Source organism: Anopheles ziemanni, chromosome 2, assembly GCF_943734765.1.
Source record: "Anopheles ziemanni chromosome 2, idAnoZiCoDA_A2_x.2, whole genome shotgun sequence".
Classification (NCBI taxonomy): domain Eukaryota; kingdom Metazoa; phylum Arthropoda; class Insecta; order Diptera; family Culicidae; genus Anopheles; species Anopheles ziemanni.
Genome location: NC_080705.1, coordinates 59,585,500 through 59,604,679, shown reverse-complemented (window position 1 = coordinate 59,604,679; position 19,180 = coordinate 59,585,500). Strand labels below are relative to the sequence as shown.

The following is a 19,180-nucleotide window of genomic DNA, read 5'->3' as shown; positions in this document are numbered from 1 at the left end:
CCCACCGGAAGCAACCTTGAGCATATTCCAGTATCCCCAAGGGGGAGGGGAGGCGCTTTCGCGCGAAAGAGTTGCTCAGTTTTATATCTCTCTGCAATCGACGGTTATGCACGGCTTCGGCGAAAAGCGTGAACCATGCAGCGTTCGGCTGTCGGATGCCTAGGCCAGGGTAAAGGGCCGAGCATGCGCCGATGTTCGCAACGCTCCTGACAAACGACGCGTTCGAGCAGTCACACGGCCGGTTCGAGTGGATTCGAGCAGAAGTCCTCCGAAGCTTCCCAACACGTTAGTGCCAATTTCTGACGTTCTGTGGCTGGTTGTGCCGAAGGCCACCAAACAAGGACGAGAGAAAAAAAAACGCACGACACCCGAGCCGCCCCAAAGAGCCGAAGTCGGCGGCGTGAAAAGCCGCACCGGGACCGAACGTGGCCCGAACCGTCAGGACTCGCACGGAAGTGCGGCCTGCCACTGGCAGCTGGCCCGAATTCAGTTATCGGCGATATCTCGTGGCGTTCGGTCGCGGAGGGATTCGTGTCGGTTTTTTGGGCAACGTCGTCGACGTCTCCAGCGCGTCGAAAGCTCCTTGAAGGTTCGCTCGCTTCGCTGGACCCCCGATACCCGGAACCTGGTGAGTCGAGTGAGGGGCATGATGTTGTCATCCTGCCCAACGACGATGATGCCCATCCGGTGATGCGGGAGAAAACGGGAATCGGGGCCATCTGATTGCCAGTTTCATGTCGACGCACGGCCGCAACCTATATTTAGGCACGCCGCACGCCGAGTGATGTTCCGAGTGTGATGGTGATCTAACCGCCCCCCTCGCATTTTCTTCCCTCCCCCCCCTCCGTGAGGTCGTTCCGGGGAAAATCGACCCGCAAGCAAGTAGCAAGTGTGCGTTCACCCCGTCTCCGTTCTACCGTCGAATCGGGGCGCGAGCTTCGAGATGGGTGCGAACAGGAATGCACTCTCCCATAAATTATGATAAATTAAGCCGAAACGAAGATAAATCGATGAAGGGTGGCCACGGGGCTGAGTGTCATTAGGTGCTGGTGGTTTCGGTGTGAAAGGTTAATGTGGTGTGGTGTTGTGGTGCAGTACCCTCAAACGATGTGTTCCTCTGTTGGTACACAGTAGAACCGTTGCTACCGTTGTCGTTCTTCAAATTGGTTGAAAGATTGGTAAACATGTCTGTGTGCGCGTGTGTGTGCCTGGGATTGTGTAGTTTTATTTTCTAATTCGTCGTGGCTCGTTTGATTGCAAGAAAATGAGGTTGAAAAAGCAAAGCGCGTTGAATTTGGTTCCTCTAAAATATGTATCACCGTTTTGTGCGGGCTTGACGAGGAGTCAGTTTGATTGTTGGACATATTGTGACGGGAAAATTGCTTAACTCGACAAAGCGCTACGTACCTCGTGCTATAGTGGATTGTTATACAATGGAACGGTGGAAGGTCAAACTAACAACCCTCCTTTTGTGCCGAGAGCGTTTAAGTGTCTGATGTGATGTGGTTTGGAAAATAAGTTCCTGAACCCTGTGATGTTGGGAAAGCGATAAACCGTTCTCGGAAAGAGCCTCGGTGTTTGGTTGATAAGCAAAACATAAAAGGTGGAAGGTTCGGTGCACAAAGGATCTCCACTAGCAGCTGTTCATACCTTGTTGGGTTACCCAAACCGAAATGTAGCACTCAACGCCGAACGGCGAAGGGAACAGCGACAATAAAGAACACACAAAAATCTTGACGCATAATCCGATTAAAATCTGTTTCTGGACCCATTGCGACCGAGCTGTAGGTCATGGTCTAAAGCTGGAATGGGTAGGTCCGCGGAAAACGACAAGGACGACAACCGGACCAAGACACCGAGGACTATTGACAGTTTTGCTTTTGTCTTGGGGAAGCGTGGGAAGCGAAGGATTAAAACTTCTCAGCTCCACTTTGCCCTGGTCATCACACACACACACACACACACACACTTACACATAGTGGGCACACAGTGATTGTGGATACTGATCTGCGGGGAAAAAGTAAACCTGTCCGCAGCACGGACTGTTCTTCCTGAGTGTCTGCGATTTCCGTCGCACGCCAGCCTCTAAGTGATTGGTGCGGGGGCACCATTTCCGGTGAATTCGGTCCGCTAGGGCGATGGTGCGATGTGCGTGATTTCGTTTCCCGGGAGTTTCGGGCCGGTAATTTCTTCAGCCGACGAAGTTCGTAATCCGGTTTAAGTGTACGACTGTTCCCATCGCTCGGTGTGCCAAACGCGTGACTACAATCAGCGGCCATGGTTCGAGCGCCCACTTGGCTTTGTCCCTATGGGGTCGCGGGAACGCTCCTACCCCCAGGTGGTGTGGCTGCGAACAGGAAAACAAATCAACCGCCACGAACGGAGACCGTATGGCTGCCAGCCGGATCACTGGGAGTGCGCTCCGGAGAACAAAATCCGACAGAATGGAGCTAGTGAATGTGAAATAATCATAAATTAGCCGTTCATTTATATGCTAAATACTTTTGCCAGCCCGTGGGGGGAAAATGGCTTCCGAAAACGGAAACGATGTGAAACGGAAGCAAACCCATTTTCCGTCTAGTTGAGTGCGTCGCGGTCGCTGGCGGAGACAGGCCGGGAATGCCTTTCAAACTTAATACCGTCGTTCAGCTCGGGAATCAGCTCCAACGATCGCCATCACCATCATCACCATCATCATCATCATCATCATCATCGATCCTTGCCATCACCGTCATTGACGGTGGAAAATGGGATAATCGAAGGCGTGAACGGATTTAGTTTCAAGGAGAGACCGAGGGAAACCGAGGGAAACCGGGGGGTAACCTAAGGAAGCGAACCAACCCGCCTGGGATATTCTTTGCAGCTTCGTCAATATTTACCATCGAGTATCGATAGGGCGAACAAGCGAACGGTGAGCTGTGCTTCTCGCTCTCATACCTTTACATTTTATCTCGAAGGGAAGGGAAAAGCTGCGAACGCTAACGTGTCTTGTTGGGCGGTGTGCGAACTCCCTTCCAACATCGGTGAATCGTAGCGGAATAATAATTCCCATCCGGCGTACGGCGATGGGGAACACATTTGTGCTTCCGGGCGAAAGGAGTGCTTCCCGTATTTTTGTCGCTGCGGAAAGATTCAGTTACGATGGTCGTAAAATTTAAATCGTTACCAAAGAGAGCGTTGGTGTATTTGGTGTCGTTCACCTGTAAATTTTAGTAGCTCACTTTGGAAGATGGTTTAGGGTTGATTTAAATTTGAAAGATGGTCCTAATGTTTCAGTTAAGAAGTCGAGGATAATAAAAAGGAATTGAATTACAATAATCCATCAAGAACTAGATTAACTCTTGACAAATTCTGTTTTCATTTATTTCGTTTCGTTACCAGATGAAAAGAAACATTGTTTGATTAAAAGACAGAGATGGAAAGAAGTTGAAGTGCGTTTCAAAAAATGTCTTTTCTCATTCGTATGTTCAATATATGAAACGTCTGTAGCAGCAAGACGTGTATTAAACAAAACTAAGAAACTAAGATGCTCTAGAAACCGTTAAAGGAAAAAGAAATATCAAATCCACCAATAAAAAAAACCCGACAAGAAAAAACCCAAACGTAACAACGAAGTGGTTCGTGAGTGAGTGGCAGTGAGCGGAATTGAATGACAGGGCCGTGGCATTGAGATGTTTTGAAATTTGTGCCAGCATCGGCCAGGCTCGTAGGTGTATGTGCTGGGTCGTTGAGTAAGTGGCATCGTTTGATAAAATTGGCCCGCTTGCCACCGCCATTAGCGTCACCCCTGCCGGTACTTTTCGACGCCCTTGCACCCACCGGGCCCCGGTGGTGCAGCTGAATGCGGTGCTAAAATGTGGCTGGAAAAGTTGGTGCTGGTGTACTTGCTCACACTTTTCAACTCGCTGGATGGATACTTTCTGGATAATCATCACTTGCAGAACAATGGACGCCATCGGAGGAAAGGTAAGTTTTTTGGTTGCTGTGGGAGTGTATTTTTCCCAATATGTCCATCGTTTCAAGCACCTTCAGGGGGAGGTGTTTTCAATGGCCATGTGGATTCCATTTAATGGAGACGCCTGGTACTTGGTGTAAAATAATATTTTACGTAAGAGCAAAATACAGATTTATATCGATAAATCCCATCGGAAATGCAGGATGGGGATGAAATTTAATGTTTAAATTCAAATTCGTATCAAAAGCCGTTTTTTCACTATTTTTCACACAAATCAATCAAAATCAACCAGCCCAAGTATTACAAACCAGGGTTTTTCGTGTACAGTTAATATTATTTTTACATATGTATAAGTCTGAAAACAAATGAAGAATTGAATTTTATCTGGTGATTTTTTAAATGAAATTGATGGAGCAAGTTAGTTACAGTGAACCATCTTTTTAAAGGCTATAATTTCCGTAATATCAGAAAGTAAATTATGAAATGAATCAGTTTATTAAATGGTGGCTATTGAAACAAGCGGTGCATTGTTTTTGGAACTTTTTGAAATGAAAGGTATTAGGTGTTTCTTATATATGTCATTTTTTAAACACAACACTCAGAATCTATCATTCTGAAATTCAATTCAACTATTTACAATTTAAACTTTCGTTCGTTACCATTTTTGTAATAAAAATATAAAAATGTATGAAAGTGCTTGGTTTATAGCTTAAACTCTTGTTTTAAATGAAAGAAAAGCTATAACTCCGACAGGCCTTGCTATACAAACTGCGCCCACAAAGAAACGCTATTGATTTACCGTGGTCAACAAAAGCTACCCGTGTTGCGCAAGAAAGCCGAAACGACCGGTCGTCTGCAAATTGAGTCGGGACCGGTTCATGAATCTTTAAATTTTGGCCGTTCACGACGGCGGTCTGCAGCGGTGAGCTTAATTAGTTTTGGATAAACAATTTAAACGTCACCAGGGTTCATTATTTTCTCGTCCGGGCCGCGAGTGACAAGTTGCGTTCCGTTTCGTCAGCCCGACAGAAACCCTCTCCCGTGTCTGACCTTTTTTCAACGTTCCTCCCACCACCCGGCTGGTGGGGGAGGGGGATGAAATGCAGAGTGTCTCAGAGTGTGTTAAAGCTACCGGTATATTTTTCATCGTTAACCTGGTACCAGGTATCGGCGGGTGGTTCGGGCAGAACGCCTGTACGGTTGGACGAGAAAGCAGTTCCAGCTCATTAAAAATACCCTCCCAGCAATGGTATCGGCCCACGCCCCCCGGGAGAAAACAGCCGACGTAACGTTGAATTCATCAATGTGCCTGCCGACGTCGCTGTTACTTTGGCCGCGCAAGGCTGACTTTCACCGGGCTGCGGAAGACTTATTGGATAAATTAATTACATTTTGGTTTTTGCGTAGCGATAGACGTGGGGTGTGGGGCGCCCGGCACAAAGGACTTTTCCGAAGTGCCGCTTTTTCCCCGGTCATTAGGCCTCACCTTTTCGCCGGAACAAACGAAAGTTTGATTTTTTGCTTTCGCCCTACCGGAGCTCCCTGCCATCAATTGGAACTTTTTCGCGCGTTGCCATTAAGCACTGTTAACTTTTCACTGGAAAAACGATTCGGAGAAATGGGGCAAGTTGGAGGCTTTCAAGGTTTCAAGGTTGAGAATTCAACAGCACGCGGGACGGATGGAGCGCTGAGGTTGATTGGAAAGTGGAAGTGTCCATTTGTTAAACTCCCGTAGGATTTTATCCCCCTCTGCTGGTTGAATTTGTTTATTAATTATGGATTTGATGAAAGACTTAGATGTGGTGAAATTCAACAACAGAGGAAGAAATTCCGATTGTAGATTTATGGATGAAATAAATGGTTATGATTTGTATTGTGAAAATGAGATAATTGCGGTGAAACCAAAACATCACCAAGAGGCATTCCGAATGAGTATGAATGACACGCTGTTTTCCTCTTAATTCGTTTTTTAGTTTTGCCAAATTTAAAGCAACAAAACAACACGATGCCACAATATTAACATGAAGCGAAAACAACAAACACATTACAGCAAAGGCACATCATGGTGCGATACAACTTTTGGTCCATTTACGTTGGCAATGTAACATTGCATGCTCAAACATGACTCGGAAATCTCGATCCACATGTGCAGAGAGCAAGATAAACTTTGTGTTTTCAACTCTTCCCATTCGCAAGCACGCCACATGACCGCAAGCTTGCGGGCAATCAGGTCCCGATTGTCGTCTAACAGCCCGGCACGACAAACACAATCGCCCGGGGCCTCTGCACGAGCATCCAGCAGACGCCTGTCCGCATTCTTCGTCAGGCACGCAAAAATACAAACAGAACTTCAACCATCCGGCCTCTACCCACACCCCAGCTTGTTTCTTATTGGGATCCAAGCTTCCTTCACTTTGCACATGAACGGCAAAGATCGAGCCAATGGGCGGAAACGCAGGGATACGCCGGGGTGGAAACGTGCAAAACTTGAACGCAAAACTAACTCGAACGCTGCCCGGCGGTGGAGAGGTTTCCATCGCGTTACCGTTTCGTAGGATTATTCACATCCGAAGCCTACGAAAGGCGATGAAGGTCCCGTCCCTGCCGGAAAGTCTCAGCCCTGTCGATCGGGGCACGAAACATGACTTTTGCTGTAACGTGAGCCTCGGTACCCGTAGGGGAAAGTGGGGAAAAATGCATTTTGGTATTTGTGTTGCTCAATTTAGAAACTTAAATCATATGTTACGTTAGTGTTTACACATTAAAAGAAATGACACATTTGGAGTTCCAAGATTTAATACTTTTCAAAGGTATGACATGAGTATACATTACATTTAGTCCTTGGGCAGTAACATTATCAAGTATCTGAAAAGGTTGTTCAATAAATGACACCAATGAAATCTTCATAACTTTTGTTCATTGTTGAGTTGTGTAATTCAGATTCATATTCATGAATCTGAATGATTTTTTGTGTTTTAGAGATTTATGTTTAGAGATTTATTTAATTAGAGATTCACGAAACCCAAAGATTACTTAGCTGATAAAAAGTGAACAGCAAAAAATTGGTAGTCATCGATCGAATTGGGAGCCCTGATCGAAGCCAATGATAGGATCATAGAGAGTCGTGAAAGATCCATGAAAGATTCATGAAGTTTCATAGAAGTTTGGAAAGATTAAAAAACGTTTGAAGATTCTAATCCCCAAAGATTCATGAATCCATCTGAATGAATGTTAGGTGAAAGATTCATATCATAGATCGCCAAAAAATTCATAAGCCACAACAATAGTTCATAGTCCTTCGTAAGAGACATGGGGATGCTTCATCTTCAAGCAAACAGAATAAATCAATGTTTAACAGATTCTCCGTTCGTAGCTTCTAGTTTATTTAATTTAGGTTGGCATAACTCAATGGCTAAAAACATTTTTCGGAATGTTAACAGAAAGAAATAGTTGTATATTGTTGACAAAATCTTAATACTGAGATGCAAACGAAGCTTCCTAAGGTAAATTACGAAGAAAAGCTAAGAAAGTTTATAAATTATTAATTTTATACTTTAAATACACCAGGGTCTGTTAATCTATTCGGTAAAGGTAAACAACCCTTCCGACTTGGGGAATTGTGGCATCCAAACCAATATGTGCACCTGAGAAAATTCGTCACATCTTGATGAGTTTTGTTCATCTTAGAAACCATACCTATACTAGCAGTCCTTGTCTAATGGAATTGCTTTGTTATTTGTTCTTTGGAGAAAATTTCGTTTTGAAACTTGGTAGCTTAGATAACATTTGAATATTTGTGAAGTTGTGGTTTGAAGTTGTGAAACATAAAAAAAGTGTTGATAGTTATGTTTCAAAAATTTTGATCGGTTTTTTTTACGTATAATAAAACTCCTTATCCATTCGGAGGTTCATATTACCTTACCTTCCCCTACACGTGGCGTGCATATGTAGGACAACAAGACGAGCATAAAGGACTCTATTACAGATTCTCCAAACATCGTTTCGGTACGGTTGTTTTATTTTTCTTTCCTCCATCTACTTCCGCGAAGTAGATTCTGAGTTTTACCTCAGAAGTGGAAAGTTGAATCCTTGGCCCGCTATTGTTCCCCGACCTCGACTGTCGACGTTGTTGCGGGTGGCGATGTGTGCGAGCATTTCCGTTTTCGCTTGCGCAACTAGGCCCAGCAACGAACGCACCACCGACGACATTGGATTGTTGTTTGCATGCATTACAGCGCAATGGGCGATGGAAAAGTTAGACCCGGTACTCCCCCCGCCGCTTCCCACACGGCGCGGCTGGGAAAACTTTTCGAAGCTCGGGCGGGCCTCGGTGCTTGGCAGGAAGTGTCCGGGGAAAATGCAGTCGTTTGAGCGACCCGCTCCCACCGATGGAAGATGGAGATTGTGGAATTTTGATAGCTTGTAATGAACATGTGTAAAATGGGTCGGAGTTTGTGTGAAGTGAAATGTGAATGCTTGAAGGTTTCGGTTTGTTCGAGGCACGACGGCATGGAAAACGTTGCTCGCTGGACAGCCTCAGTTAGCAGGAGTTGGTTGTAGAAATGGTGTCATCGAAAAAGCTCCAACCACGTGATGGTGGATAGAATCAAGAAAGAAAACCAAGGACAGCGAAAAATCGGTGTTAATAAAGCGTACAGCAATGAGGTTGCACCGTCCCGAAGGCGGCCGGCTCCAACACACATCCTTGCATGTCCACCGGAAGTGGTCGGAGGTTTTATGCCGATCATTACCCGTCGCAAAATTGTGCTGAGGAAGTTTTCCTGAAACATTTTCCACCGTCAGCCATTTTTCCCAATCCCCGGCCCTGCAACCAACACCTGCGAATAAGCGTTCCAGAGAACGGGTGAGGAGAAAAAAAAGAAAATGGAAAAATACTTTGACTTCATCTTCGTGCCTTCATGTGGGCAAGTGTCATATGAAGAGGGTCACATGTACAGTCAACCCCGGTTCAACGTGCGGTCCATAGTCATGTCACTAGGGTAGGCAGACTAAATCCTCCGGAAAATCCTCCCGGGTCAGAAAGGATAGCCTATAAAAATGCTTTACCGAGAAAAATGAAAACACTTCCCTTTTCGGCGTGCAAAAGTTGCCGTATGTGTTGGATGGAAAAGGAGGAAAAAAAGAATAGCGTTCCTGAATAGCACATCGTACTCGCATCATGCACGGCACTCGCAACTTGATGTAAGGAATTTCCATTTTGGAGGCACTGAAAACCATAGACGATAGGGTGTATCTGTGTGTGTGCAATTTTTGCTTGATAACCATGCTGACGCATACGTTTGGTGGATAGCTTTATGGGTGGGGCGGGTGTCGAAATTGTTGCTAAAAATGTCTGCCAGAAGTCCATTAGGCTAATGGTATTTGAAGCCTCTCGTATCGCACCGGGTGAGTGTAATTATGGCAGGTATTTCAAGCAGTGTTATATATTCCCCGGAAATGGCAAAATTTATTCCACTCCGTCAGGGGTGCCGAGCGGAATTCTTTTCAATTCGAATCAAACTCAATCGGAGCAATTCAATATCGATGGAATGTGTTTTTCGATGGAGTCCAAAGTTATTTTATTTCAAAGTTAATAAAATCATCACATCGCACCGCAGGCCACGATGGATATTGAATTACTATTTGCGTAATTGATTTCGTGGCCAAACGGAGCGATCAGTAATCAAGCAGAAATAAACTAGAATTTCCCACATACGCTTCATTGCGTTCCTCCATCCCTCCGGGAACTGTTCTATTGAAGCCGCAAAGTAAGCACATTCCCTACGCTTTCCACAAGCTACACACAATCGTTCAACTAATCGCTCAGCGGACCGTTTCGAATCGATTGATCCTTTAATCAAACTCGGGCAAGATGGAGTGGTACCAAACGCGAAATTATCTAGCGCTTAATCGTCTATTCACTATCGCTTCACGCTCAAGCGCTTCCATTCCAGCTCGTGTCATCGGGGAAGGAAATGTGATTGGTTAGGAAAGTGTTTGGAAAACCGTTGGGCCTGCAGAGAATAGATCGTAATAAAGCAGTGATGTAAAGATAATTATTTTTCTTTTCGGATTGATACGAGCTTCCAGGAAGTATTGTAATGATTCAGCGTAAAAACCGCGTTTGATGTGGTGTTTTGGAAAATATTAATTAATAGTCCGTGGTGACGATTGCTCAATTGCGTGTTGGTGTATTTACAAAATAAACTAATGAAATGTTGAAATAGTAATTGATATAGAACTCCCACACTAATCATGCTTTCACACAGGAGAAAGGTGCTTCAGTGGTGAGATTTGACAGAGAATGCTGAAGGAAATTAATTATGTCTGAAATCATGTAACATTGGCTTCAGACAGTTTTAGCTAAACAAAATGCATTCATACCGACATGAGTGTCTATAAAAAAAAGTAAAAGTACCTCACTAACAAAACATTATTTTTAGAAAGAAACACATTTGTATGAATTATACTTTGTGATGGAATTGCAGACACCTACGATAATGGTATCACGATAAATAGTTCTATTTAAATTATTATTATTGAACAAACGTCCTGATTCACAATTTGGCTCATTTTGCCCCACAATTTAAAAATACGTGTGAAAAAAGAGCAAAAGAATCCGATAGTTTGGAAATCGTTTTATTATTTTTAGGCTGTTGAAAAATGGTTAAAGAATGGATATATGGAAAGTAACGGTAACGGTTTTACGCAATCGGATAATGATATTGAGCAAATTTTCAATTTGACGCCTCATTCGTCATTTTCGTTACCAGCTGTCGGAAGAGATCCAAACCATTCACATTTCAAATCTGTCGTCCTCCGTAGTATGACGTCGTTTCAAAGCATTCAAAAATAAAATCGATATTCATATTTATATTTTGTACAGAAAATCCGCTGAAAATACGAACAGAAAAGGTAAAAAACCTTTCTAATATCGGAAAATGTGCCCAACGGTACAGCTTTTGCATTTCCTGAAGTTTTCGCTCCCGTAGAAGTTTTAAAAATAAAAACTATAAGAAGTATTTCACACTTAGCTACGCAAAAATTAGTGAAACGAGAAAAAACACTTCAATACCGTAATAAAAACTCGGTGCGGCTAGTATTTTTTCTCACAGAAATGAAATTCGTGGGAAAGTCCTGGAGCAAAACAGCAGAAGATCGTCCAACAAGTTTTGCTCGAATAAGGATGTTTCATTTCGAACCGACCGCTATGGTTCGGTTATTCGTGGTGTGAACGTATGCCGCTGTTTTCCGCTTCACGCTCTAACGCATCAGGTAGCGAGAGTCCAGGAAGCAAGAGTGATTTTTGAAGCTTATTTCAGTCCTTTTTTTGAGCTGTCGAGTTTTGTCGACATGCAATAGACTTAGGTGGGAAAAAATGAACGATGAAAATCGCGGCGAGTTTGTCGGAGGAATGAAGTTCAGTTGCATCATGAAAGATAGTAAATGTCAAGTGCAGCCTGAAACTGTTTTTCACGGAAAACGCATAATACTCTTTATGTGATGATTATTTGAAAAAAGCTGATATTAATAGTTTGTTTTTGTGTAATTATTCCGAGAATTTAATTTTCTCTGGTTAACTTTATGGCTGTTTAAGACAACCGTAGGTATTAGGTGAAAATTAGATAAAAATAGATTTCAAATTTAATTGCTCCTGCGGTTTCTATCCTACCCACTATGGTTGGCTAGGAATCGATTCCAAGATTCCAAAGACAAGATTGACACACCGCAAGAATACTCCATGGGGAGAAATTATGCGAGAATCGTGAAAGATAACAAGGCTCACCTTCCATGCTCCAGCATCAACCATCTTCCCATCGCAACAGGGACTCGAATCCCTTGGCCCCAAACCCCATCAGGGGTTTTCTTCTCCGAGGTGTTTTCCTTGGCGCTCGAACTTTACCTAATTGCTACCCATGTGCCTTCGCCCAGGTAGCCCGATGTCGTACCGAGCCCGATTTCATAATTGGAATAATTAAATGTTTATCGGATAGTTGTGAAAGTTTCCTCGGTTTGGCATCCACATGGCGCTATCGTGTGCTCCATATCCTCTCGGGTTCGTAATTTTCCACGCCCAAACTATCGACAGCTGGGAGTCGCGACCGTTTCGAGCAGGATAGCGGTTCCCGCCCGGGATACGTGATAAATAAATCACTTATTAACGCAATCTCCCATTACTTTGCGATGGCGTGGTTGGCACGGTAACGCTGGGCTTGTGATAAGTTTTAATGAGCTTCACTGATCGATTCTCGTAAGTCGCGCAGATGGTCCTGCCTCACTGCGATTTTGTTTTCGTAACAACGTGTGCTTGGAGCTATTCTTGCGCATAATAACATTTTGATATGATGATATGTAGCTTGCCGTGATTGGTCAGATTTAGTTTTGCTTTACCTATTTATTGGAAATGCTCAGTCAATTTCACCATTTTAAATAGCGGAAATTATTTTGGATTGAGTCGAATTTCGTATCATTTGCTGTCATATCTTTATCGTAATTATATTCTTATAAGTGTTATTCAAACTATTTTTACAAAGGTTTGTAGAGAATTCTACTAAGGAATTTGACTAAGGAAAATTACAGAGTCTTAGCTCTGATTTTATCATTGATGTTCGTAGGAAATATAAAGTGGATAATATGAACCAATTTGAATAATATCCAAGACTTGGTATAAAACATTGAAATACTTTTTCAAATATACAACTTCAAAACATTTTCATTATGCGTTACAATATAAAATGAATGTGATGTCTATGGTTGGGGAATTAACATGGTGTTTAGCGTTGCACTATGACTTTTGCTTAACACTCGTCAATAGCTTCTACAAGAAACTTCGTAAAATAGATTTATGAGCAAGTGCACCGTCACTTAACGCTTTAGCCGTGGCTTATAACTTTATGTACAGTTTAAAAACTCTTCGAAAGCTGATATATGTGTAAGAAATTTTAGGAACAGCAAATAACATTGCGGGTTTCAAGAGTTGAATTTGCGTAAGATACGTTTTTGATGATGGGGACGAACTAGAACTAAAAATTTAAACACTTTCAAATCCACGCCTAACAATGTCTACTCACAAACGTTTCACAACACAACTTGACATAAATTAATTACTTTCTGAGTTATTATAGCTGAATTACTTTCAAAACATTTAGACAAATTGTTTATGAGTGTTTATTAGTTTTAAGATCCTGCTCACTTTATTGGTAAGAAATTTTTGGTATACGAGAACCAAAAGATGATTTTAAAAATTTCAACCCACTCAACGGTTTTCTATTGCAGTTATGTTTGAATTTTGATTATTTATGTGATATTTTTGAAGTGATAATTCCAAGGATGTATATTTCTGAATAGCAAATGAAATCAATCTTCTACAAAACAATCGATTTTATAAAATGAGAAATACATAAACAATAATACTTCTCCTTCGAATTGAATTCATAAGAAAAGGACCTTTTATAGACTGCTCGAGAAAATGATTTGCCCCAAGAGGCCAGGGAACGAGCGAATAAAAGTTGCTCACCGTCATAAATCTTATCGAAAAGCCATTCGCTTGGGCGGCTTGTTATACGCCTTCCATGTCCTACATTGTGTTCCACTTTGTCAGCGTAGTAGTTTCCCTGTACCTTCCTCCCTCCGCCGAGCGGCATCGATCGGACAGCCAGGAGTCGCACTAAGCCGGAAGTAAGCCCGTCCTAACCATCCTCCCTTTTTTGACACAATAGTGGCAGTGGGCAGTGACCGGGATTTTCCGGTATTAATTGCACGTGACATCTAATCACCGAGCAAAGGCGAGGGTCTGGCCTGCTCTCTGGCACACGCAATAGGCGCGACTGATTGCTTGCCCCATTCGGATGCCACCGAAACGGGGCAAGATATATTCTCCCCACGGTGACAAACAGGGGGCTGATTCCCCACTTCCGGTGCGGTGTCCTTCATCCGTGCGGTGGTTCACACTATTCAAGTGTGTACACAAACACTTCCCAATACAAGTCGTCCGGAAAGACGGTGCGCAAAACTTGGGCATCGCTAGTTTATTGGCCTTTGTCGTCATCATCATCGTCGTCGTCGTCTGCCCTCTCTCCCCCTCACCTGGTTTTCCACGGAGAACGCTCACCCGATTTATCTTTTCCAGCCGAGTGGATCAACAACGTCCGCAGCGACTGTTTTCGGGGCAGAAAAACGATCTCCCGAGTGGACCGAAGTCATCACAGCTTGCCTTTGGTTGCGGGCAAATGGATTGCCCCCCATCAGTCACCGAGTGACTATCGATGGAAAGATAACGATAAGGGGGATGAGCACACGGAGCTGGTGGTGGTGGTGGAATGAACACAATAAAGCGTAACCGAAGCATAAGATGTCTGATGTCGTCTTACCGAGCTGCTGCCGCTTTCTGCTGAGCAAGCGAAGCTCATGAGATTACTTCCTCTCGAAGGCAGGCAGGCGCAGGGAAAGGTTTAGAGATTTGACCCGGCCCTCGTCCCCCGCCCCCTTTGACCGCATTATTTCAGCTGGAAAAACAAATCCACCCTTCCGCCCGGCCGGTTTCCTCAAGAGGTTTGGTCTCCCCGGTGACCGAGATGCTCTCGTCAAGACGCTGTGTTTACCTTGGCGTCCATTGTGCAAACGAAAGGAGTTTAGGAGACCCGGGCATCTAGATCCTCTGTGCAGCATCCGGCAGCATCCATCGACGATGCCTTTGGGGAGCTGAAGGCAGTCAGCGATTGATATTTTCTTAAAACCGCTTGTACAGCAAGCAGTTTGCGACTGATTATCCGTAAAATAAAGAAAATATTGCAAAACCAATTTCCACTCCACCCCACTGGGAGTTCCCTAAGGGCGTTGTTTGCTCGAGATGTGTATGTGTATGTTTATGGGAGTGTGTACTGAACCGATGTAATACGTATAAATCGGATTTCCGGAGGCTACTACGGTGGAAAGCTTTGGGAGCGATGAATGATTTAGTGGAAATGTGCCGGCCTTCGCTGTTCTCCCCAAGGCGTCAGTTTGGTCAATCCACTCACGTTCCTACCTTTATCGGGGAGCCTTTAAAGTGCACATCCCCACCGCCAGGCCTAAGCTGCAGGCTTTTTGCGAACTGAAAAATCCATCAATTATAACCCTTAATACCGGGCTCACCAGTTGTCCGACAGTTGTTCGGAGCTTCGTGGGTTCGGCAGATTCTTTCGAATCGCTCTGGGAAGATTACCTGTTCAACCGTCTCGAGGCCCTGTGTGGCTAATGGATGGGGCATTCAACCCAAAAGGCAAGGCCGAGGGTGGCGTGTGAGAAGGGAAAATTTTCCAAGAATTCGGGCTACCTTAATTCCTAATCGGAAGGAACGGAAACGAGTCTTAACGCGAGTGAGTTTGTAAAACGTGGCCCTGCGTGGCCTGGGCTCTTCCGAGAAGCTCTTCCGGGAGGTGTAGCTAATCTTCACCCTACGATCTTGGGAATTTTCCAATCCCGAGCCCTAAAATCAAAAGTCTACCCGGTCGAAGGTGTGGCCTCGGGGTGAGGGAAGGGGCGTACTGGGAAGCTCAGAAATAAAAAAAGAATACTAAAACACAGATAAGCTGACCCGTTTTTTGGGGAGGGTCCGGCATTGGTTTGGGGTGAAACGAGGTGCGTAGAAAACTTTCCGATCGGCCAGATCGTCTAGATTCCGGAAACCAGCTGCACCCAAACCTTGGCCCGGAAGTGAAAATGTTCAACCCCTGGTTTTTCTTGATTTTTTTTCTTCAACCCGCCGTCTTACTTTGCTGGTTCGGGAAGAATTCTGACAAGCGGAAGAGTTTTTAGCGCTTCCCACGTGGCACGTTGAGATATTTATAGCAAAAAAGGGTTCGGTGTAAGTTTTTGCGGAAGATTTTCCAACACGGCTGGCAACAGGAATGGACTTTTCATTCGCCGACATTTGACACCCTTCCATCCTCGGCCAAGAATGGAAAAGGGTGAACGGCATAAAGCTTCGATCAAGGAACGTAAAGTTACATTATCCCCGACATTTGTATGCTAATGAATTGGAGGATTTTCGGGGAAAAACTTCCCGCTGGCCTGGGCTTGTGGGCAATAGTTAAACTTTGGCGAAGGAACGGCTGGTGTTTCGGCAGAATGCGACGAGGTGACAAATTTCAGATCCGACATCCGGATAAAGTTTTCCGATTCGCTGACATTCCGGCACGGGCCGCGATCGGCTGCCTTGGATTGTGGTAGCGCGTTTTTATTAAAAAAAGACGCCAATTTCACGCTACTAGTTGAAGAATTTAGATTGTCCACGGTTGATATCAGGTCAGTGTTTTTGCTGATATAAAATAAGATTGGATGATTTTGTTTTTCCTGGGTGCTAATTTATACAAATAATTTCAAAATAGTATTCAGCATAAGTTTCATTCGTCGATGTTATCTTTAACATTAGAACTGCGAGGAGTTTTACGCTTAAAACTTTATCGCAATTTATGCTCAATATTAAAAAGACAATTTTATCTTTAAAAACATAAAATTTAACATTAAAAAAAAAGACAATTTTATCTTTGAAAACATAAAATTTAACATTCAATTGGATATGTAAAAGTCATGCATTAACTTTTCGTAGAATTATTTTATCTTAAGAAATAAATGAAATTGAGAAAATAACGGACCAGTCAAAATGACTGGTGCGGTAGTTCTACTGTTTATTTATATTATGTTTTATCTTATAGCATTTATGAAAAGCACGAAGAAAGAGCAATTGGAAATATGCTGTGTCTAGAATCGGCTTTTCTCACAATATATTCACCACCACTGAAGTTTTCTCTTCATTCAAATTTCGGGAAATGCGGTCAGCCATGGTTTGAGAAAGGTTTTTGTAGAAGGAAAATAAAGTAAAATAAAAGCTTCAAATGAAGAAACGAAGGCATACGGTCGTTGACCTACCTTGTAGGACGTTTGCATCATGTGATGACAAAACTAGAACACAAAACATGCAAATCGAAGATTTTTGATCAATTTAACCGGAAAATAGTAAAAACTATATGAAGTGAGCAGAAATATCTTGGAAATGTTTAATGAGAGATTTAATAAGACGTCTGTAAGCACAGCAGACTCCCTGCTGTGTTTTAATGCATGATTCAGAAATAAAATGATCTAAAATGGTTTGAGCACCAAATTTCATTTATAGTTGTATAACCAAACGTCTGGCATTTGCAAAATTAGATATGAATCAGCAATGCGAAATAGTAACTTTTTTAGCTAGAGCCATTCATTAGACTATTATAGGTCGTTTATAAATGTTTTACAATTGAATACTTTAATAGGTTTTGTTTCTAAAAGAAAGAACAAAGTAAATTTAGGTAATCTAGACACATTTTGAAGGCTACTAAGAAGATTAGTTGAGCGAAAAACAGTATTTTTCAAAACGCAACTTTGATGGTGCCTCTTCTGTCTTTCATTATTAATTTTTTGGCTGCATTCTGTGATTCTGGGAAGTTCGAGCTAGTCATGCAAAGTCATACCTAAGAAAAAAAAAGAATTACTTGGTTCTAGAATCACGTTAAAAGTATTTCATACCCATGCTTCATACGGAAAAGTTAAATTTCCAACAAGGTAATGTAACAACTCGTATCAGTAAAGATACAATGGATAGGTTCAAGCACCAGAAATCGATCTTGTGTATAACAAAACACAGAAATTATTCAAAGTAAATGCGCTACGAAGCGTTGTTTCTGATGCCTCGAAAAATGTTCAAGAATTGACAGCTCGAAATCGGATTATAAAAATACCAAACTGAATATTTCAAACTAGAGACAGCAAAAGTAGAGTTGCATATCTCTGATTTGGACAAAAATTGTTACTAAAACCAGTTATATGGAGCAAAAACTGACGAAATTGCAAGCGGCTCTATAGAAACTAGGCAGTAGGTTTAAGAAATATTCATAAACTTATTTTAATATTACGGATATACCTTACATAACTATTAAAAGATGTTTGAAAATTTTTTTTAGTAAAAAGTTTTATTCTAAACAGATCTTTACTCCATTCTAACGAATTTTAGATGATGAAATCGATAATTTACTAAATTTAGAAAAATGGAGGAGCTTCTGGACTGAAAACTGGACACAGTATTCAAGAGATAATTAATTTACCTCATTGCTTAACGCAATAGCATTTATTTTCACTTCTGCAAGTGTTTCAAATCCCGTTATCAAACGCTATCGATCGGCTTTACTGGCGAACGCTTCCTTGCTTTCGAATCGGAAACGGGACATAATGCTTGGGTGCGCAACTAAGCGACTTAACACCATCTTACCAAGCACCGCACACCGAATTGCTGCAGTCGTGCCGGGGGTTCGGTAATGTAGTTATATTGTATTTATTGCCCGCTTCTCGTCCAAACCGCAGCCAAGATGGTGCGAGGGTGAGTGGGCAAACCGGGCATGGAATACACAACGACGTCCATAAAGCTTCTTCCGCAGGAGCGGTTCCGGTTGCTGATAAAATGTACATTTTCTAGCAGGTCGTCGCCCGGTTTGCGTTCGCTCCCGGGCCTTCGACAACCGGGAGCCTCGGTGGCACTTTTAGGGCTCATGAAACATTCAGGCATTTCTTTTCGGGCTGCGGAGGCATTGCGGCACGACAAACACGACCAGCACACCCGGGGTTCAAACAGACGTTCGATTTTTGCTAATGTGTCCCCTTGATGTCTTTCTTGACTTCCTGGAATGTGTTTCTTCGTGGCCCAAATCCTCACAACCCCTGCGATGTGGGGCGTTAATAATTAAGTAGCATTTGTATGAAAATTTATTCCAATCACATCACGTCTAGCTTTTTTTCTTCCCTTCCCTGCCGTCCGGTGTGCGTTCTTTTTGACGGTCGCTGAGGTTCGATTGGCTCATGCGACGCTGTCCATCGCCAGTTTGACCGAAGCGAGGAGTTAAGGATTTTCAGAGCTACCCTTTTCCGCACTGTAGTATTAACATCGAGGGGAACAAATATCCCAAACAAATGACCACTAAAAACGACATCGGGTCGTAAAAACGGGAGAACTAATAAAACCTCAAACTCAATTTAATAATTTTCTCATACAGAGTACGCCTCGCAAAGCAAACGCAACGATGGACGTCGGCTAATAAAAGCTGCTCTGTCTACCAGCAGCCTCACATTAACCACACATATTTCACCTTTCAACGCAACTAACTAGTATCGTTAGGGAAATGGATCGTTCCAGCTGCCCGCTTGGCACAATTATGACGA

At 43.1% G+C, this 19,180-nt stretch overlaps 1 protein-coding gene across 1 annotated transcript in view; it reads left to right on the top strand.

The window, feature by feature from the left end:
- Positions 1-3,854: 3,854 nt before the first annotated feature.
- Positions 3,855-19,180, top strand: part of LOC131293985 (uncharacterized) — a 44,220-nt gene continuing 28,894 nt past the window's right edge. The window contains exon 1 of the mRNA XM_058322034.1: positions 3,855-3,966. Coding sequence (XP_058178017.1) covers positions 3,855-3,966 — 112 coding nt within the window. The remainder of the gene's footprint in view (positions 3,967-19,180) is intronic.